The sequence below is a fragment of the Ursus maritimus genome, unplaced genomic scaffold (genome assembly GCF_017311325.1).
Source record: "Ursus maritimus isolate PB19 unplaced genomic scaffold, ASM1731132v1 scaffold_29, whole genome shotgun sequence".
Taxonomy (NCBI): Eukaryota; Metazoa; Chordata; class Mammalia; order Carnivora; family Ursidae; genus Ursus; species Ursus maritimus.
The window spans coordinates 27561728-27584892 of record NW_024425452.1 but is presented as its reverse complement, the minus strand read 5'-3'; the positions used below and the strand labels follow the sequence as shown (position 1 = coordinate 27584892).

Below are 23165 nucleotides of genomic sequence, written 5' to 3'. Positions count from 1 at the left end.
CCATTATTACGAGTATTTTTTTTAGCAATATTCTAGCTTCCTGGGCTCATTAGCCCATGACTATCTCAATTTCACCATCTCTAAATGATTTATAAGTAAATGGGCTGACCTAGAATTTATATTTGGAGAAAACAATTTTCCAAAAGAAGTAAACAATATATTCACAGTTCAAATTTATGATGAAGTAAGTTATTCCCCAAACTGACATTAATTGGGTATCTATTAGGACGGGGCAAAGTATTAGGCCTTGAACACCCAAGAATAAAACCAGAGTGTTTACAAGTTACTGAAGGAGAAAGACAAGTATACTGTATGGTACAGCAACACTTAAAGTGCTAATACGAAGTATTCACAGGCACGGGGACTAATGGTGATGGGCGCAGTGAAGAACAAGGCCTAGGACAAAGGAGATCCATTTCAATGGAGTAGTATTAAAGATGAGTAGAATGAAATGTACAGTGGTGATATGCTATACATGCCAGGAAAACAAAACAAAACACCAATGTGCTCTACATATCAGGATTCAAACTACCTTGTAAATGTTACTGATTACTGTTATTAGAAATGCATTAGTCAATTCCATTAAAAAGCCACTTTTCATTCCTTTATAAGGGTAGCACTATGAATTTCTGATATAGGCCATATTCCCTCAAATAAACATATTACTAAGCTTTAACTAGACATCAAAATTGTTAACCAATAACAAAATAACATTAAAAAATAACAACCAGGGACACTTGGCTGGCTCAGTTGATAACACATGCAACTCTTGATTTTGGGGTCTAGGATTCGAGCCCCATATTGGGAATAGAGATTACTTTAAAAACTAATAACAAAAATAATAATAAACAATATAACCCTTCAGGGGTGCCTGGCTGGCTCAGTGGGTGGAACATGTGACTCTTGATCTCAGGGTAGTGAGTTCGAGCCCCACACTGGGTGTGGAGATTACTTAAATATATATTTTGAAAAACAGTATAACCCTTGAAAAAATAATAAAAATAATAACCAAACAAAGTTCAAGCTTTGAGCAGCCTAACTGGAAAAGGAGAGGATCCTTTTACAGGTCATATATACCGCCTGACCTGTATTTGGCAATCTGCTCCCAGACTGTCAATGGATAAGCAGCACGGCTCTCAAGGCGGGAGACTGATCTTTGGCAAAACTAGGCATCCACCTGAGGTGCTGCTATCCCCATACACTGCCCTCATATGAGCCAGGTAGATCTGGAACCTAAGAAGGTATATTTCCAATCTGGAGAGTTGCCAAAGTGTCTCATTCAAAACATCCAGGGACAAGGGCCAGCCCAGCACCCCATGCCAGGAGCCAAGGCAGCAGTCAGTAGCTTTTGCACATATTCCGAACCCAGAGGTGACCTGCACACATTGTTCCATGCCTACTGATAGCCACAGAAGAATTTGCTCAGCCCAATTACTATTCAGACTCTAAACTTACCAGTGGCAACCCAGCAACCGCAAATTCCAAGTCCTAGGGGGATCGTATTTACTGAAGAGAACACATTGGTCTATTGGGACATAACTAAGTACTGTGAAAACAGCACCTTCTTTACAACGTGGAAATGATAATATCAAAGTATAATCTTGCATACATTGCAATAAATAATCTCCCATCTAAACCACCCAAGTTTTTAAGCACCACTTTACAAAAGTCAGGGAAGAGGGAGGGGATAAAAACTAAGGGGAAAACTCCCATTTCCTTGATTTACCTCACTAAAGAAAAATCTCTAAGAAATACACCATAACATTCTATTACTTAAGAAACCATTTTTTAAAAGGTAGAAGACAGGGCACCTGGGTGGCTCAGTTGGTTAAGCATCCAGCTCTTGATTTCCGCTCAGGTCATGCTCTCAGGGCTGTGGGATGGAGATGTGCTTGAGAGTCTCTCTCTCCCTCTCGCTCCGCCCCTCTCCCCACCTCTCTCTCCCCCCTTCTCTGAAAATAAATAAAATAAATAAATAAAAAGTGAAAGACAGAGGCGCCTGGGTAGCACAGTCGTTAAGCATCTGCCTTCGGCTCAGGGCATGATCCCGGTGTTCTGGGATCGAGCCCCACAACAGGCTCCTCTGCTATGAGCCTGCTTCTTCCTCTCCCACTCCCCCTGCTTGTGTTCCCTCTCTCGCTGGCTGTCTCTCTCTCTGTCAAATAAATAAATAAAATCTTTAAAAAAAAAAAGTGAAAGACAGCTGTTACATGAAAAATAAAAACAACACTGCTTTAGTATGTTTCATTAAGGATCTCAACACTCACATAACACACTAAATACTACAGTCATTCTCTAATAATGGCAAAAAAAGAACCAATAGAATATAAGAGGATATCAGCAATTTAGTGGTAGGAAGACACATGAATATATAAAAAGAGCATGTCAAAAACAAAAAATAAGTTTATTCAAACTACTGGATCATGGGAGTAAAATCTATAAATTCTTTAAATTTGTATAGGGCTGTAATTAAGGTAAACTCATTAATCCTATTTGATGCAAAAATATTGAAATCATGTTTTTAAATAATATTCTTAGAAAATTAAATACATAATTCATAACCATTTTATTATATAAAAGTTAAAAAACAAAAATGTTTATATTATGTTATATATAACACCTCAAGAAAAACATATTTGGTTTGGAATATAAATGGACATTCATCTACATAAATCATCAAGCAGTTATTAAGAGGGGCTGCAGCAGAGTGTTATGGCAGCATCTAAGGATAGTTACTTTTCTGTTTACAGAAACAGTCACAGAGCCCAAAAATCATAAATTCCAGGTACGGAAATGAAATTTCCTGAAACATTTTACAGAGATGAAAATGCATTTAATTTTTAAGGCCTTCCAATAAAGGGGAGGGAAGTTATTTTCATTTCATTTTTGTTAAAAATATATAGGTATACATACAGGCACACACTAAAATATCACCCAGCAAAATGCCAACAATAGTGATTATCCATACATGGTAAAAATATCAAGGATTCTTATTCACTTCACTTTGGTTACACGGATTTACATAATGAACAAACAATAAGTTAATTGTATAGAGGCTTAAAATAGGATTGACTGGTCCACAAAGGTATTCTATAAATCAGATTCAACAGAACTAATTTCTACTTCCAAATTTTATAATGAATAACAAGTATAGCATTTTAATAATTTTCCCTTTTTTTAAGATTTTATTTATTTATTTGAGAGAGAGAGCGAGCGAGAGCACACGAGTGGAGGGAGGGAGGCGGAGTGGAAGAAGCACACTCCCCGCTGAGCAGGGAGCTGATGTGGGGCTCGATCCCTGGACCCTGAGATCATGACCTGAACCGAAGGTAGACACTTAACCAACTTAGCCACCCAGGTGCCCCTAATAATTTTCAATAATTCTTAAGTCTCCACCATAGAATGTGTTCTATTCTTTAACTCCTCCATGAGACACTGAACATTTTCATAATTACTATATAAAAACTGAATTTTGGGGGCACCTGGGTGGCTCAGTCGGTTAAGCATCTGCCTTCAGCTTCAGTCATGATCCCAGGGTCCTGGGATTGAGCCCCAAATAGGGCTCCCTGCTTAACAGGGAGCCTGCTTTTACCTCTCCCTCTGCTGCGCCCCCTGCTTGTACTCTCTCTCTCTGTCAGATAAATAAGTAAAATCTTCTGAATTTTTAAAACATTTTTAAAAGATTTTATTTATTTATTTGAAAGACAGAGAGAGAGCATTCAGGCAAGCATGAGCAGGGGGAGGGGCAGAGGGAGAAGCAGGCTCCCTGCTGAGCCCAGAGTCCAACTCGGCACTCAATCCCAGGACCCTGGGATCATGACTTGAGCCAAAGGCAGACGCTTAACCTACTGAACCACCCAGACACCCCTTTTTAAAACATTTTGATCAACAAAAGTTTCCTCAGTATTTGACAAAAAGTTTTATTTACACAGATTTAATATAAAAAAAAAAAAGAGAAACAACTGAGCTGCACACTGGAGTCATCTGAAGACTTTCGAAAAAGTATTGACATCTAGGTCTCACCCTCCCAAGATCTCAGATTTAATGGGTCTAGGCTGTGGCCCAGACATCAGGGTTTGTTTTTTTTTTAAAGATTTATTTATTTATTTATTTGAGGGAGAGAGAGAGAGAGAGAATGCCTGCAGGAGGGAGGGGGGAGAAGGAGGAGAGGGAGAGAAAGAATCTCAAGCAGACTCCCTGCCGCCGAGCAGGGAGCCCAAAGCAGGGCTGGGTCCCATGACCCTGAGACCATGACCCAAGCCAAAATCAAGAGTCAGGTGCTCAACCAACTGAGCCACTCAGGTGCCCCCAGACGTCAGGATTTTTAAAACAATCCAAGAATTTATTCCTTCACTTCTAACAGTAACAAATGTAAATCAAATCACTTTTATGTTGATATAGCGCTTTTTGGAAAGCCACCCCAAATTTTCATTTACACTGCAGCGAGGAATAAGGGAAATATTTCATATCGTCTTATACAATCAGGGAACTTTTAATGTTCAGGTTATAACTTTGATTACCTGATATCTTCCCTTAAATTTTATTTACCCAGAAATCCATTGAGCATCTGGAGTCCAAATATAAATACTGCAGCTCTGATGAGGAATAAGTACAGATAAATGTATGTATCCTCAGTTAAAACATACATTCATGTCTTTCCTTTTTTGTTCATTAATCAATTTCTTGGAGATATGTATGACTTTAACAGAGGTCAGTAAAAAGACCCTTTGCAGAATTCTTTTACAAAGAAAACTAATGTAAGAAACAACATTGCTAACTTAATGTATGCACTCTACACTATCCTTGTTAACAAATCTGATTCTTTAAATATATTATTATCCATCAAGATTCACCTAAATTGTCAACATGACATCAAAAACTCAGGAAAGATAAATCAATTAAAAGACATCTATCTTCCCCAAAAAAAGAGATCTAACTTTCAGTTAGACAAATAATAGTCATCGGAAAATATCTATAAAACTAAAAGCATAAGGGGGTGGTTTAGAAGTTCAAATACTGGGGCACCTGGGTGGCTTAGTCATTAAGCATCTGCCTTCAGCTCAGGGCGTGATCCTGGCGTTATGGGATCAAGCCTCACATCAGGCTCTTCCACTGGGAGCCTGCTTCTTCCTCTCCCACTCCCCCTGCTTGTGTTCCCTCTCTCGCTGGCTGTCTCTCTCTGTCAAATAAATAAATAAATAAAATCTTAAAAAAAAAAAAAAAAAGAAGTTCAAATACTAAATAGAAGACAACAAATACTTAATTCTATACTAAAACAATATGAGAAAATTATTTCTGGCATGTTTTCAAATAAGTATCCCTTAATGGACACTTTTTATATATCTTTATGGCAATCCCTCTATGGTATCACTTTTTTTTATTAAAATATTGTGGATATACAATATTATTTTAGTTTCAGATGTACTGCATAGTCATTCAACATTTATATACACTACAAAGTCATTACCACAGTAAATCTAGCTACCACCTGTCACCAGACGTATTACAAATATTAACTACATTCCCTGTGCTGTACATTATATCTCCATGTCTAATTTATTTTTGTTTGCTTGTTTCGGGTTTTGGGTTTTTATTTATTTTAATTCCAGTATAGTTAACATTGTTACATTAGTTTTAGGTGTACAATATAGTAATGCAAGAATTCTATATATTACTCAGCACTCATCAAGATAAATACAATCTTAATCTCCTTCACTTATTTCACCCATCCCCGCACCCACCTCCCCTCTGGTAACCATCTGTTTATTCTACTTTATAACTAGAAGTCTGTACTCCCTCTTGTAAAATAAAGAAAAATTCTTGTATTAAATTCACCCAAAATAGACCAGATTACTGGCATCTCAATATTCTAAAACTACCAGGTAAAAAAAAGTTATTTATGCATTTTGCAACAGATACAACCTTAAAAATCCTAAGAGTAAAATATCTGGAGAAGCAAAATATGATTTCTATAGTATATTCATTTAAAAAACTAAAGTAGGGGGGCGCCTGGGTGGCACAGCGGTTAAGCGTCTGCCTTCGGCTCAGGGCGTGATCCCGGTGTTATGGGATCAAGCCCCACATCAGGCTCCTCCGCTGGGAGCCTGCTTCTTCCTCTCCCACTCCCCCTGCTTGTGTTCCCTGTCTCGCTGGCTGTCTCTATCTCTGTCGAATAAATAAATAAAATCTTTAAAAAAAAAAAAAATTAAAAAAAAATTAAAAAATAAAAAACTAAAGTAGGGAGCTCAGTCAGTTGAGCATCTGCCTTCAGTTCAGGTCAGGATCTCGGGGTCCTGGGGTTGAGCCCCACATCGGGCTCCCTGCTCAGGAGGGAGTCAACATCTCCCTCTCCCTCTGACCCTCTCCCCACTGCTTGAGCTCTCTCTCTCAAATAAATTAAATCTTAAAAAAAAAAAACTAAAGTAAACTCATTTAAAAATAGGAAAAACAAACAGCTAATAGAGTCTTCTCTTTCAAGAAATTTAGAGTTATGTTAAGAGATATAAGGCAAAAGAACAAGAACGGCAGGATCAAAAGAAGAAGGATTTCTGTTTGTTTCTAGTCTTTGTTGGTTAAACTAGAAAAGACTCTGACAGGTTCATTCAAATTTATTAGATATCAAGTCCTGACATCATTATATATGCCTAATTACAAGTTTTAAGAAACACTCCCTTCTACAAGCTGAAATGTTTGTAGATGATATTATATGATACCTGGGATCTGATTCAAAATAATTCAGGGGGGGGTAGTTTTAGATAAAAGATAAAATAAAATTAGCCTTAAGTTGCTAACTGTTGAATCTGCACGATAGGTACATGGGGGTTCATAGCTCTTCTTCTCTTAACGTGCTTAAAACTTTCCACAGTCAACGATTTAAAAAAAAACCACTCTCTAAAATATGCTCAATTATTTTTCATTTTTATATATAATTATATGCTGTTCTCTTAAATGTCAAACTGATGATACTGATTTTTCCCAGGGTATATTTTAAGACTTTTCTTAGCAACAATTACACATTAATTGTTGAATTATCTCAATTTCTCAGTTGTCCATGTAACCACGGCAATTTCATATTCAACTAGATGGAAAAAAGGTAAGAAACAGATGAAAGCTGATCCTAGAGTTCTACAGAGTTCAAAAATTTACACCCTAAGGAATTCTATTTGACAGTATCTGTATTATAGCATTAAAAAAAATGCTTATTTTCTAGTTATAGCTTTATATGAAATGTGTCTGAAATTACCTCTAATATTTTTTTTTTTTTGAGAGAGAGTGTGTGCATGCACAAGCGGGCAGGGCTGTGGCGGGGGGGGGGGGGGGGGAGAAGGAGAGAGAGAATCTTAAGCAGGCTCCACACCCAGCATAGAGCCCACAACACAGGGCTCCATCCCACGACTCTGAGATCACGACCTGAGCCAAAATCAAGAGTCAGACCCTTAAGCGACTGAGCCACCCAGGTGCCTCATCCTCTAAATTTTTAAATTTCACAATATTGATAGAAAAAATGAATTCTGAACTAAGAGCCACAGGAATTATCTTTTCAGTTCTGCCTCTAATTTAACTGTATTGCCTTCATCAAGTCTCTTCATTATTAATGAAGGAATTAGAATTAATTAGAATGAAATAGAATTAATGAGGAATTAGAATTAAATTAACTCCAGGGTAATGTCCATTTCCAACTTTCTAGGCTTCTACATGTCTGGCCTACAGGAAACCTGAACACATTCAGAACTCAAGCAGACTATTACCTAGACCAGCAGTTCTCCAAGTCAATGCACCCCCTAAAGATCCTTGAGACCCTTTCAGAGAGTCAACAAGGTCAAAACTATTTTCATAATAATACCAAGACACTTGTCTTTTTCACTATAGTTACATTTACCCTAATTATACAGAACCAATGATAGGTAAAACTTGTACCTCTTTAGCCAGAACCAAGACAGTGGTCACTGCACCCACAGTAAAAGAATGCTGGTTTCACTTAAGGATACTTTTGACTGGGGTGCCCGGTGGCTCAGTGGGTTAAGCAACTGCCTTCAGCTCAGGTTATGATCCCAGGGTCCTGGGATTGAGCCCCACATTGTCAGGCTCTCTGGTCAGCGGGGGAGCCTGCTTCTCCCTCTCCCTCTCCCTCTGTGCTCTCCCTTCTCTCAGATAAATAAATAAAATCTTTAAACAAAAAAGAATACTTCTGATTAAGCAGTAAAATCTATTAATTTTGGTATATCTTGATCTTAAATACACCTTTTTAACATTCTACATTATGGTAGGAATTGCACATAAAGTACTTCTGCTGTAAAACAAAATAATGCCTCAAGGAAAATACGTGTGTGAATGTTTGAGTTGTAATCTTCAGGAACTTTTTTTTTCCATAAAATACCATGGTTACTGGAAACAATGACTAAAAAACCTTGGTTATTCAAACTTGGGTTTTTGGCAAATTTGGGGTTTTGTTTGTTTTTTGAGTAAAGCCTGTCACTTCAAGCAAAGCAAATGACAACATTTGTTGACAATAATAAAATTCAAGCGAAAAGCAGAATTTGGGAAAACTTGTATCTGCCACCTTAAGCATAATAGCTTATGCTGTTAAAGTTTAAATAGTTAAGACTTTTCTGATGAAATCAAAATATAATTTTTTGAGATTACAAAATTTTGGAAGATCTACATAATTCAGCAAAAACAGTGTGTTTCAAATGACCAATACATTATGTTATAAAATCATGAATGGGCAAAAGATACATTCTGGGTGCAAAATACATCAACAGATTATAATATAACAGAGTACAAAAGTTCACTAGTATGGTTTAAGATTCCACCTTGAAATTTTAAGAAACTACCACCTGCTGAGTTTTGTTACGACCAAAGAAGGATATACAAAATTATCTAAAAAGGTTAGATTACTACTTCCTTTCCCAAAGATATATATCTGTGTGAGGTCAGATTTCTTCATCTACAGTTCAACCAAAAACAACATAATGCAGGAAAATTTCATTCAGTTATCTTCTCTGAAGTAAGACATCATAGAGATTCACAAAAATATAAAATAGTGCCACCTTTTTTCACAAATCTTTGTTTTGGAAAATAGTCTTTTCTTTCTGTTAATCTTTAAGTACTCTCTACACCCAACGTGGGCTTAAATTCACAACCCCAAGATCAAGAGTCAGATATTCTACCGACTGAGCCAGCTAGGCAACCCCCAAAATAGTTTTTTTTCATAAAATGTCATTTTCTGTTAACATGCATTTATTATTTATTTTTAAATGGATTAAATAAGTTCTCAATTCCTAAATTTTCATTTCTAACACAGTAAATATTGATATAACCAAAGAGATAAACAGAATCTTCACAGAGTCCTCAATAATTATGAGTAAAAAAGAATCCTAAAACCTGAGATGCACTGATCTACATAAAATCTTACCAAATCTTTTGCTAGGCAGCTCACATTCTCTAGTCATTCATAATTAATCTAATGAGAGTAGGAGACAATGAAAGAAGACACACATATATTACATAACCTGTGATAAATATTATAATACAGGTATAATTCCAAACAGTAAATTTGGGGAAACTATTTTGAAAGATTTAATTCAAACAGTTCCTGAAAGGTAAGACTAAAGAAAAGTGAATTCCAGCCAAAGTTTTGTTTGAACAAGAGTAGGAAGATGGGAGAATGGGGACATGTTTAGGGAATAGGTCTACGGGGCCAGAGCATGGCACAGCGGCAGAAGTGCGACAAGCGCTGCAGTAGAACAGCGAGCCAAGAGATTAGGCCACGAAGGGTTTCAACCCCACAGTACAAGTTTGGACTCTGAAATGTATTAGTAAAGGCTAATAAGGATTCTTATTCAGCAAGAGTATGTTACAACCAGATTTCTACTTTGAAACATAGCACCAATGGCAATGCACAGGACAGACTGTGCTGTGCATTGAGGAAAAGGGCCAAACACAAGGAGATGTACATGGAAGAAAAAGTAATGAAGCCTGCACTCAGAGGGAGTAGAAAGTGAAGGATGACCTTCCAGAAGCAGAACAGGGTTTGGCAAGTGAATGAATATGACAAGAGGGAAAAGGTGAGTGAAAATTCTGAACCTGAGTAACTAAGGCAATGGGGCTATCATATGGGCAACAGAAGAAGATCCAAGCTTCTCAAAGGAGGTAGATTTGACAGGAATTGTGAAATCTGAAGACGTGTGGACAGCATCAGTTTAGAAATGACGGTCAAGTTGATACAGAAAGAAATTTGGGGGAAATCTGCACTAAAAATAAGAATTGGAACCATGGGACTAATAAGAAACAGAGTGAGTAGAGCAAAGTGCCAAGTACAGAGGTTTATGAGACATGAACAGTAAAGGCATTGGCGGAGAGAATTAAGCAGTAAAAACAAAACGGGAAAAGTCAGAGACCTGACAGAGTGCATGACCACAGAAGCTAAGGAAAAAGAATTCAAGGAGGATTAGTTGGTGAAGAGTTGAACAGGTTGGAAAAGAATAATGATCTAAATGAGGCCAATGGATCTATTAATTACGAGGTTACAGAGCGGTCTCTGTTGAGTGTTTAGGGCAGAACACAATGAATCCGGGTTCGTGGCCTCATTAGCATGGTATTAGGTACAGGAAATAAATATTCAACCCAGAGCTACATCAAAGTATGTTTTCCAAACAACAGTTTGTCTGCTTTCAACCATAACAATTTTTAAGTAAAACAATGTCTCTAAATTTAACTGTTATTTTCAAACAATTTATTTCACTCATATAAAACACTGATTTTTAGCATTAAAACAGAACACTATCATTGACCTAATAAATTTTATTAGGTCACACAAAAAGAATTAAAAAATATATATATATATACACACACATACATATACTATTGTGCTACATACTGAACCTCACTCTACTGCTTAAAAGCATATTATTCTTAGTGTAGATGGCCTACTGTAGAACATTAGAGGGCAAATCCAACAAACAGCATGTACTGAAGAAAAACCCCTATTACCCAATCCCCTTTTATTAGTAATATCAAGCAGAATATGAGATCAAGCTTAATTTAGGCATATTTATATAAAATGTGTATTTAGCCAGACCCATGTTTATACAACAGTAATATGTGAAATATCCCATCTTTGTTAGCACAATCTAGAAAACAACCACTGTTCAACAAAAAGATTCTTCCCTTTACAAAAGAAATCGCTATTAGAATAATTTAAATAAATAAATAAGAATCTTTCCCAGGATAATATGAAATTATAATTTAATTCTTTATTTAATTTATATGAAACTTTACAGGAATACATTTGTTTAAAGCAAATTCATGAAGTATTAATTAAAATGTATAGTTAAGGGGTTTAAAACTGTAAAGAATAGTTTAGACGCTGTGTGTCCAGAAGGTCTCCCTGCTCTCATCAGCGGGCAGCGGAAGCTGGAGCACTGTGTAGAACAGGAATCCGAGGGTGAGGACCAAAGAGGATATGACGGAGGAGTTACCTGCTTAAACCTGAAGGCCCGCAATAGCTGCAAGAGTGTCATGATGTTACCATCCCTTGTTTAGATACAGTAGACAGAACAGATTAATCCTGAAGGGGTTTTCAAAGCTTTGAGTCTTCAAGAGAACACAGAAAAAGGTAACTTAGAATTCTAAATGGGGCAAAGGCTCTGGATCCAGACCTCCTGAAGATATCCCTCAGCTCTGCACCTTACTACGTGTATCAACCTAGCAAATTATCTCCACCTCAGCTCTCTCAGTTGTGAAATGAGATAAGAAGAAGAGCTACCTCACAGGATCAACGTTAGAATTAAATGTGAAAATGACTACAAAACACTTGAAGTGGTGGCATATCACTGGCCCTCAAGAATCATTAGAAATGTACTGTTCTAGGATCATTCTGGATCTGGATCATTCATTCAATCTATCATTATAATATATTGGCACCTTCCAACCCATGACATAAACCTTTTCACCATTCAACTACTCTACCGTGCTAAAAATACCATGTCAATGTTGCGTGCCAAACAACAGAATGCTAGAGAACAAAACCAAAGTTCATGAAATTCTGGACCAGTTACAGAAGTACACCTTTAATAAAAAAAAATAACCCATTTTTTGACACACTAACATTCCTGTATACAACCATCAGGCTAGCTCCAATTTTGCTAATAACTCATTAAAATCACCAAATTAAACAACTGGTCTATAAATTCCTAACTTATGCTGCACCCCCCCTTCAAAAAAAATCAATCAGTATAATGTATCTATGAAATATAAAAATTCTGACTGAAATAAATATTTTTTCTGGTTTCTAAAACATCTGTAGTGAAATTCGTCATATGTTCAAACTCATTCAATTCCCATCCTTCTCTCCCCTCCCCACCATGCCTCATAGAAAATCTTTCTCGGGGCGCCTGGGTGGCACAGCGGTTAAGCGTCTGCCTTCAGCTCAGGGCGTGGTCCCAGCGTTATGGGATCGAGCCCCACATCAGGCTCCTCCGCTATGAGCCTGCTTCTTCCTCTCCCACTCCCCCTGCTTGTGTTCCCTCTCTCGCTGGCTGTCTCTATCTCTGTCAAATAAGTAAATAAAATCTTTAAAAAAAAATTTTAAAAATTTAAAAAAAAGAAAACCTTTCTCCAACTAATATAAACCTCCTCAATTTGCCATTGAAAACACGATGCCTACTTCTACCCTAAGCACTCATCTGTTTTTCCTCCCCATCATCTCAATGGCCAACACAGCCACAGTTTTGTTTGAAACCTCAAACAAAAGCATTAAAGTTACATCAATCATCTGCTCTCATCCTCAGTGATGCACAGGAAGAGCAGAGAAGCTAATATATTCCTCTTGAAAACACATACACATGAATACACTTTGTTCTTCCCCAAAATACCAAAAGGATAACAGAGAGCAAATCATGCCCACAAACCAAAACACAGTTGTTTCATCTAATTTTAGAAAAAAAATAACAAGGAACTGGAGAAAAATTCTCTTTGGAATAACTCAATCCTCAAATCAGGGAAATTCAAAGAGCATAACATGGAAAAACCAACAGCCTCAATTCTCCCCTTCAGGATACTAATTCTATCAGCACCAAATCAAAACAAAGAGTGTGTTTTTAGAAGATCCCGAAAAAGTTTGAAATCTGTTTTTCAAAGAAGGAAGAAAAGACCACTTACTGAGAACATATCTAAATATATTATTTCAAGCACAGGTGCTCTGTGGTTTACTCCAAACCCGTTTCTTTTTTGTACCATATTCTTTTTCTTTTTCCTTGAATATGCTCCACACCCAGCTCAGAGTCTAACTGGGAGCCTGAACTCAAGACCCAGAGATCAAGACCTGAGCTGAGATCAAGAGTCAGATGCTTAACTGACTGAGCCACCCAGGTGCCCCCCCATATTCTTTTAAAGTCAAGCTTATAAACTTATTTGTTTAAAAAAAAAAAAGACCAAATTATATCATTTACATCCAGAAGTATCCTTTATTTATATTTTAAAGTCTCATAGCCAGGTGTTTGTTATTTGATTAATTCGCTCAGCCCTAGGTAATATGATTGGTTTTTCCCTTTCTGGAAGCTGTGAACAAGACCCAGTCTAGCTGTACTTGAAACAAGCAGTCTCGAGCATTTTGCAGCTATATCACAAGATTTTGCTTAATCTGAGAAAATCTTGTACTCTTTTGCCCAAGAACCTTCAAGAGTAGAAAGAAAATATAAATTATAAGCTAATCGTTTTTAGAGGGAGTACTGCTCATACACTAGGGACCTTCATACCACCTTGTCTCTTAAGAAGAGAAACCCTTTTCTTTACTAATCCTCAGGAATTTGTCCAAAATAAAAAACACAGATTTAAACCTGTACCCAGAATTCAGGTTAACTATGTAAAATTGACAGCTGAATAACAGCAAACTGCAACAGATTTACACAGAAATTTAATGTGTCTTTAAAAGGACTTGTCGGGGGAAGAACAATTACTTCACAACAGTCTTACTTCTATGAACTGTTACTACATTAAGCCTATGTTCTGGTCTTTTTGCTATCAAGAGTCCAGGTGAGCAGGAGATACAAATTATACAAGGCAAAGACCTCTTCTTGCCAAAATTCTTTTTTAAAAATTTAGTCATTAAAAGATCTTTTAAATGAAAAACATTCACTCTTTCATACCAAGACTAATTTCAGGAACCTCATTAAGGTAAAATAATATACTAATAAAAGCGTTTTATGTTAATAGACTTAGGTTATGTTTCTCATTGTGTTATACAGATCATTAAAAGTTCCTAAGGGGAGCCTGGCTATCTCAGTCGGAAGAGCATGCAACGCTTGATCTCCCGGTCGTGAGTTCGAGCACCACATTGGGCACAGAGATTACTTAAAAAAAAAAAAAAAAAAAAAGTTCCTAAAATAACTGTCCAATTAGATGAGAAAGTGAATGAACTATTTTCTAAGCATGTATAATATAAGCAATCTCAAGGATTTTTGAGATGTATCACAACACTCAAAGTTATTTATACTACACCAAGGAAATGCTAAAAATCCCCAAAGGTTCTAATCAATGCCCTACTTATTCTCCACATTTACTCTCCACTTACTCCACCAAACCCCCAATCCTCCTCTGCTCTGTTCCTGCCCTGGGAGAATGAGCCTGCACAGATCAACACCTAGGGTCCCCAAGGAGGTTCCAGCAATGTAAACCAATGAACAAGACCCAAAGACAGAGGGAGGAGAGATCAGGGAACTTCCCCTCCCTCTCTGCCTGACTGCCTCAAAGCCACAGTTCCCCAGGGCCCTCCTCCACAATGTCCATTCTCAACTCTCAGCTTTGGTAATCTCTGGAGATTTAAGGGTTTTTCACCATTGCTATTCCGTGGGTGCTTCCCCCACCACCACCACCACCCTTGTTTGTTCTCTAATCTCCATAATCTCTTCTTTTGCACCATCAAGGATGAAATCTCTTTCCTGCTGGGAGCTTGCCTGATGCAGCTAACAATACCAAGTCTGGTTAATTCAAAACAGTACATTATCTAAAGAAATTCAATTTTAAAAGTTTCACAAGATCTTAAGATCTATTCAAGTATTACTTATTATTGCTATTTGCATAATCATTTAAAAATTAAATATAAGCAGCTCACTTCCAAATGAAGCTGGTTAAACGCTGAAAAGCTCATTACAATTAAAATTAGGTGTGAAATTTAACACTGCCCTGTCCTCTCAAGATAGATGCCTATAAGCCCCAAAAAAAACTTAACAGAAAAAAAAAAAAAAGCAATGAAAGGATTCTGGTAACCGATATTTCACTTCCTTCTACCATACACTGCCTGGTTACTCCAAACACTTTTTGTCGTCATTGTTGAAGCCTTTCTTAGGCATAAGATAAAGAAAAGTTTTAAACAGTGGTTCTCAAATTTTGGTGTGCAAGTCAATCAACCAAGAAACTTGTTAAAATGCGAATGCCCAGGCCTCACCCACACCTTTCTGACAAATGTTTTTTACCAGTTCCCAGATAATTGTGATGCACACCTACATTTCAGAACCTCTTAAATTTGGCCAACTTTAAGAATCCACATTCCACATTAAACATGGCCAAAGAAACCAAAACAGAAACAAACAAAAAAACTAACATAGTAACAATAACAATGCACACTAACTACACACCACTGTGATATATGTTTCACATGTATTATTATCTAATTCCGTCCTCACAGGAACCACACCAGGTAGGTAACACTGTTGCCTCCATTTTATAGATGAGAAAACTGAAGCCCAGAGAAACTAAGTAATCTGACGACAGCCATGACTGGCAAAACCAGGATCATCTCCGGTCTGCCAGCCCCTCTCACCTGTAAACTGGGTAAGCAAGCACTTGTATGTAAATGGAACTCTGGAGCTTCAGGACTGCCACAAAAAGAATTGAGCCTTAGGGCCAAGCAGTTAAACAAGCAATAACCCTCCCTTGGCCACTCCCTCTCCACAACAAGCCCTCCTGACTCCCCACCCATCACTCACCAAGGCCTTCCACCTACACTGTATGCCATCACACACTGGTAGGACATCACAAGTCTGTGTGTATCAGTACTCTTTCTAAACTCTTACCTACTGCATGCTAAGTACATCCAAATACCAAGTCCTGGCTGTAAGCTCGAGCAAATTTAATATCTTATGCCTCACCTTCCCAATCCGTAAATTGTGGGTCATAATGTCAAATGCACTAAAGTCAGTCATGTAGTGATTAACTGAGATAATGTACATAAAGTACTTGCCTGACACACTAACATATAGCAAAAACTCAATAAACAATAGCTGCTAACCCAATATATCAACCCTAGGTCCCCTTTATTTTCTCTCAGCCTTGTGTTCCTGAGACTGATAAAAGATGGAATGTCCTCTTACTTATCAGGAGCAGATTGGTAACAGTGGACTGAAGGCCAGGAGTAGAATATTTTGGAGTAAATGAGTCTTTTAGTAACCCTCAAATTGCACCACTTTCACAATTATCTCTTTCCCAACTTTAGGGTCAGCCCTGTTGATTACATATTAGTAAGAAGAGCCTATAATTAACTTAATTCAAAACAACAATAAAATGTCACTCAGCACAGGAACTTGGTCTTAACTTATCAGTGTATCATCAGCCCTTAGAACAGCATATGGCTCATGGCAGACACTCAAATATTTGTCGAACGAATGAAGGCATAATGGTACCAATGCAGACACACCTTAGCTCATTAGTGAATCTCTACAAAAACAAGCATAATTATCAGATCAATACCAATGTGCCAAGTAACAAAAGTTATTTTCAAAGTTCCCCCAGAATATTTTTCTTTTTTTTTAAGAGCAAACATTGTGTGTGTGTGTGAGAGACAAAAAAAATAAATCCAAGCACGTAATAAAATAAACATTATTTTTTTAAGTGTCCCATCCTGGATTCTCTGTCCTAGAATTTAGTAAACAGTTCAAGTTTAGGTTGCTTCAACAATTCTTCTGGATGCCATGAGGTCTCCACCTTATAACCATGTTTCTGTATTTCCGCTCCTAATTGACTGGGGAAGTCATTCTCTACATTGTCATCATCCCAATCATCCTCCCACACATGTGTATCTTCATCTTCATCTAAACTAGCCCAGTCTTCCTCCATGAGTTCCAAGTCTACGGGCTGCTTTTTCTCTAACATGGCGACCCTCTCCACTGAAAACCTCTCAGGCTGAGAGGAAAGTTGGAAATCCCCCTTTCCCCACAGAAGACAGCAACACTGCTGCCACCTCTGAAGCCAGCTCTACCACAGAGCTCTCCTTTCTTTTTTAAAACAAATTGTGTGCTTTCCGTTAAAAACTCTCCAACCAGGGGCTCCTGGGTGGCACAGTTGGTTAAGTGACAACTCTCGGTTTCAGCTCAGGTCAGGATCTGAGATCGAGCCCTGCTTGCGGCTCTGCACTCAGCAAAGAGTCAGCTTCAGACTCTCTCTCTTTCTCCCCTTCTCTCTTTGTTCCCCCCAATGCTCGCTCACTCACATGTGTGAGCAAGCTCTCTCTAAAATAGAAAAATCTTTAAAAACTCTCCAATGAGAAAAGTTAATTACCAACCTCAGTTCCATTAATCTAGTAAAAATGTTAAAGGAGTCCCATAATAATGCCTCATGTTCATCTCCTCCCTGACATTCAAACAAAAACAAAAACAAACCTAGTAACAATTTAACAATTACCACTTTAGTGATGCTGACTTTTCAGAATTTCTGGAACCATCCGAATTGAAGCCACAAAATGAAATAAGTGCCCGTTAAGAGGTTAATTCTAACACCTAGAAGATAATTATGATCTACTACGGAATACACAGAAGTTCCACTCTCAGCTGTGCTTCTAAGCAGCCACATATGGAACCTTGAACAAGGTGTTTAATGTTTTTGTCTCCATTTTCTCATCTGCAGAATAAGAGTAAGTTTACCACATCTACTTCAACAAGTTGTTTTAAGGACCAAATGTACATAAAACTATTTCCAGAACAATAAAGTGCCATACGAATGTAAGCTGTTAAATTTGATATAAACGCCATCAGATTTTAAATTGGTATTTCTACTCATCTTTCTTTTTGTCTCTGCCACTCTTTATATTTCCTAGATCCAAAGATCTGCCAGTACAAAGAAGAACCAGGTCCCACCTACAGTCATATTTCAAACACAGTAGGCCCTCAGTAAATATTTGTTGAAAAAGATGTTTATCCACATATAACAGAAATTTTAAAATTCTGCTATATGCAATACCTTACCTTGTAAAGGTTAAGCAGCAGGTTACCTTGAATAAAATAACAAGTGACGTAACTTACATGAAAGATGCCTGTGGTTTTGTCAAGAGCACCGCCTTCCTTTGTGCATATTACTCAGCCTGGATATAAATATTCACCTGGGTGAATATCACCCAAGGAATGTTCTTCAGTATTTTGGTTTCACTGGAGGCATGCCTTCAGTATAGAAAAGGACTTCCCTTCTCTTTAACACCAGCAGGATTTCTAAAGATGCAGGATTGGTTCTTCTGGTTTTACAGTCTATGCTTCACTTACAGGGAGAACTTCTTGTGGACTTGTGGTCATTTCTCGAATTACCATGTCATTCTTATACTAAATATGAAAAGTTTATTTTTCAAAACCATAAACAGAAAAATATTCTAATATTTATATTTTAAGATTACTAATATTCCACTAAATTTGTCAAATAAAAGCATAGCTGTTTTAAATGCTAAACTTTCTGGTTCCTCTGAATATTATATAAGGCCTCAAAAATAGAATTTAAGCTTATTTGACCTTAGTTAGTTCTTAATTATCTACACATGCATATACACACACAAGCAGGGGTGTTACAGATCGTCCATTAATAATTTATATTAAGCTCTTGGATGATGGTTTTGTACTTACAGTTGAATATGAGTATCCCTAGGATGCAAAATTCTTAATAGTTCAAATCAAATAATGAAACACTAACACAGTCACCCAACTCAGCCTTACCATTTTTCTTCTCATTTACCCAAAGACATTCTACTGCTGAAATGACTCCTACTTTGTTACAAAAGATGGACTTCGTGTGCTCATTTTTGTCTTTTATGTCTATTATAGCTCAAGGGACATTTCTGAAATAAACACAGGCCATAAAAAAATTGCCCTAATAGTACAGGTGAGAATTTAATCATACTTTGAAAACAAGCCCCCTCACAAGGATTATGAAGTTAATTGTGTAATATTTAAAAGACACCTATTGTATATATGGGCAACAATCAATCTCATTTGAGGAAAATATAAAGTTCTATCTGAAACAGGAACACTGTACTATCCATTTTATCTACAATGAAAACCAGCGTTACATTACAGCCTAATTCTAATTCCTATAAACCCATCAAAATAAAAAGTGCACTAATTATATAATATTCTGGAATTTACATAGGAAATGATAAAGCAACCCCACGCCACTGTTCAAAGTTGTCACCTTAAGAATGAAAAAAACAGAAAATTCAACATTAGTTTCAGAACCACATTCATGACCTGTATCGTCCTCACTCCTGTGTGCCTTCTTCAAGTTACATTTTTTAACACAATACCAGTTCTGCAGGTTTATTTGAACAGTCTACCAAAGGAACTGAGATCAAGGCAACCTGGTCGGGTGGAAAAAACAGGGGTTTCATGGTCAGAAGACTTAGGTGTGGGGTGCCTGGGTGGCACAGCGGTTAAGCGTCTGCCTTCGGCTCAGGGCGTGATCCCAGCGTTCTGGGATTGAGCCCCACATCAGGCTCCTCCGCTATGAGCCTGCTTCTTCCTCTCCCACTCCCCCTGGCTGTCTCTATCTCTGTAGAATAAATAAAATCTTAAAAAAATATATATATTATTAAAAAAAAAAAAAAAAAGACAACAACTTAGGTGTGAATCCAGACTTTGTTCCTCTGGAGTTGTAAGACCTTGAGCAAATATTTAATTCACTAAGCTTAAATTTCTTCATGAGTAAAAGGACAAGACCACCAACCCTGAAAATTATTTTGTAGATCAAATCCCTCAGTTAGTGTTCTGATTACGGCAGATCCCTCATAAAGGGGGTAATGATCTTATCCTATTAAAGTTCAGAAATTATTATGAAGTACCTCACTAAGGGGATCACAAACTGTATGAGAATTATTAGAGCTACAATACCTTTTTCAGTCTTTTACCGAGAATGTTTTAATATACAAAAATGAAAAATTCACAGAGGTTAGAAAACTTTTTAAAACTGACATTTTTAAATATCAAAATGAAGCTTCAATTATCAACAGTGAAAACGGGTTAATTTTCTAAAAAATGTTTTGGATGTTTGTATTTATTCAAACCTCACATGGTCAAAAATTTGAAAACTTTCTGAAAAGAGCTGTACTTTAGAACCCAGAGACAGCCCAGTTATCTAAACAATGGGCTACATGATACACCACAGTCTCTAGGCAAAGTCACAACAGGATGAGAAAAGAGCCTTCAGCCTCTCTCAGATTTCCTGGCCACTGTTATTTTAAAACTTGATCACATAAACATAAACAGAGGGGAAAAAAATCCACTTCAGATAAGCGCCATGGGGTTACGATTTATGATCTCTGTTTTTAATACCTTGCATTAATTTACATTAAATATTGCAATAGCTCATTACATTTTCCTTGCTCGTGTTTCTAGACACTAATGAAGAATATATGTATATTACAGTTTTATATAATATATATTTAGAGTTTTTAATCATGATAATCTTTTCTTAAAGTCATTCATTACTTCTGTTACTCTCTTTCAAAATTAGTTTTTGAAAACGAAAATGTAACTCAAACTGGGAGAACAATATGTCACATGGAACATAAAAACGCAATAGGCATATCTGCCTAAGACTAAAACGGCTTGTTTACCACTGTGCATATAATTCCTGAGCAACTTAAAGTACTCAAAATGAGCTGGATATTTAAAAGTCAATGAGTTATTTTGAATGGCTGCATTGTTTCAAGCTCTGGCTATAGCCCAAATTGTAATGTTTCAAAAATTAATGATAAAAAACACCAAGGTAATTTTTTCACTAAACAATTTCCAATTGTAAAACCACAACCCAAGATATCTATGAAGTTTAGTTAATTTGTACAGATATGGCGTTTTGCTGCCAACCTTTGTACCATGACCACTCCAGCCCAAGTTCAAGATTCACATTTTATGGTGTGAATGGTTTCAACTAAATCTTAGGAATTTCTAGAACTTTCAAACCCTGACTATATTTAGATACACTGTATCTACAACTTCAGAGCATATCAGCAAATGAAACTTACTTAGCATGCACAGCAATCTGTGAAGCTGGGACAGTGCTCCTAGTTGTTCACTAATACCTGTAGGTTAGGATGTAAGCATTCGTCCACCAGAACTTTATGCCAAATAAAATATAACCTGTTTTCTTAAACTGTATAGAAATAGCATTTCCCTTTTTTTTTTTTTTTAAGATTTTATTTGACAGAAAGAGACACAGCCAGCGAGAGAGGGAACACAGGCAGGGGGAGTGGGAGAGGAAGAAGCAGGCTCCCAGTGGAGCAGGGAGCCTGATGTGGGGCTCCATCCCAGGACCCTGGGAGGAAGGCAGACGCTCAACGACTGAGCCACCCAGGCGCCCCGAGAAACAGTATTTCCGACACGGATGTTCTAGTAATAACCCTACCAAATCATTTTCTACTTAAAATCCCGGAGTTGAAGTATTTTAATAGTTTTAAGGAGTTTTTGGAAATTAACAAATATAAAAAGCTTGTTCAGTAGCCCCTATACAAATTAACATACTCAAAGTACTGGACAACCTAAAGACTAAAATTATAGCGTTTAGAGAGTCCCAACCTAGTCTCCTCCACGATCAAACTATTAATTTAATGGTGGTTGGCACCTGACCCTCTCATCTCAGAACAAGCGGCACTATCCCTACACTGAATTTGAAGCTTGTTTACTTAAAAATATTACGGTGTGTCCAAGTCAGAGTGGGTCCCCTGAGTGCCCTCCTTCTACCTGGGAGCTACAGCAGATACACAAAGGTATCTTTGTGAAGATAAACCCACTAAAGGAGACTCTCAGTGTCCTGTGGAAATGAGAACCAGCCCTGGCACTAGTGAGCCGCCGGCCGGGCCCACCATCACCTGCTTCACCTACACGCGTCCTCGGGAGGTGAAACCAGCCGTCCGCCCCCGGACGGCCCGAGGAAGCCCCGAAGCAGGGCGGGCCGGGACAGCGAGGCCCTGACGCTCACGCCCCGAAGCCGGGCTCCGCGTCACTCACCGGTGCGGACGCGAGGGCAGGTGCGCGGCAGCGAGGCTACCTGTGGCCGGAGCGGTGGAGGGCGGGGTGAAAGGTGATGAAGTCGAGCGAAAAGGGCGACGACGTGGACAAGCTCTGAGACGGGCGACGGCCACCGGGATCCTGCTAGCTTCCTGCTCGGACAGATCCCGGGTCCGTCTCCGCCCGCCGGCCGGCGCCCAGCCGAGTCCCCTGCCCCGCCGCGCGCACGTCACGGCTACGGAGCGCCCAAGGGGGCGGGGGCGCCGCGGGCCGGGGCGGGACGACCGGGCGCGCGGGCGCGCGCTCCGGGAAAGGGCTCTCGGCGCCCGCGGCCGCCCCACCCCTTCGCTCTCCCCGGGCCCGCAGCGCAGAGCCTCCGGGGCTGAGGCGGGCGCGCTAGAGCGCGAGAAGGGACCGCCTCGGGCGCAGCCGACAGTCCTTGTTCCCCCCCCTGCGAGACGGCCTCCTTCGCCGCGGTGGTCTCAGCCCTTGCAAAGCAAGTTCTCTCCGGTCTGGATTCGGTGACCGTGCAGTCCGGCAACAGCAAGAATCTGTTCACGGAGGGAGACGGTTGTTCAGGCGGGGGGGCGAGGACCCCGCGTTTTAGTAGAGGATGGGCAGGAACGACGCCGCGTTGTTGCAGAGGGAAGAACGGCTGCTAACTAGGCTCCGGTCCGGCTCGGCTTGGCGGAGGGGGGACGGGGGCCGCTGGGCTGCGCTGCGGTGGGAGCAACCTTGCTATTCTGCTTTGGGTAGGAGAGGGTCTGAAATGGAAATTTTGTATTTCTCTGGCGGCCGGACCACATTTACTTACTAGAACCCGATCTGTTCTGTCGTTTAAATTTTACTGGTTTTGTAAGTGACATACTGTGAATCATATTTGAAAATTAAATACGAAGTAGCTATGCAAAA

General features: G+C 38.6%; 2 protein-coding genes across 2 annotated transcripts in view; both read right to left on the bottom strand.

Annotated features, from left to right (window-relative positions):
• Window positions 1–22463, bottom strand: part of MYO6 (myosin VI) — a 138619-nt gene extending 116156 nt beyond the window's left edge. Inside the window, exon 1 of the mRNA XM_040643687.1 lies at window positions 22254–22463. The gene's annotated coding sequence lies outside the window, so the exon portion shown is untranslated. The remainder of the gene's footprint in view (window positions 1–22253) is intronic.
• On the bottom strand, window positions 16852–17905 carry LOC103657400 (26S proteasome complex subunit SEM1-like). The gene has a single exon (XM_008684839.2). It carries the CDS (start codon window positions 17146–17148, stop codon window positions 16912–16914), a length of 237 nt encoding a protein of 78 aa, XP_008683061.1. The 5' UTR covers window positions 17149–17905; the 3' UTR covers window positions 16852–16911.
• Window positions 22464–23165: the final 702 nt, after the last annotated feature.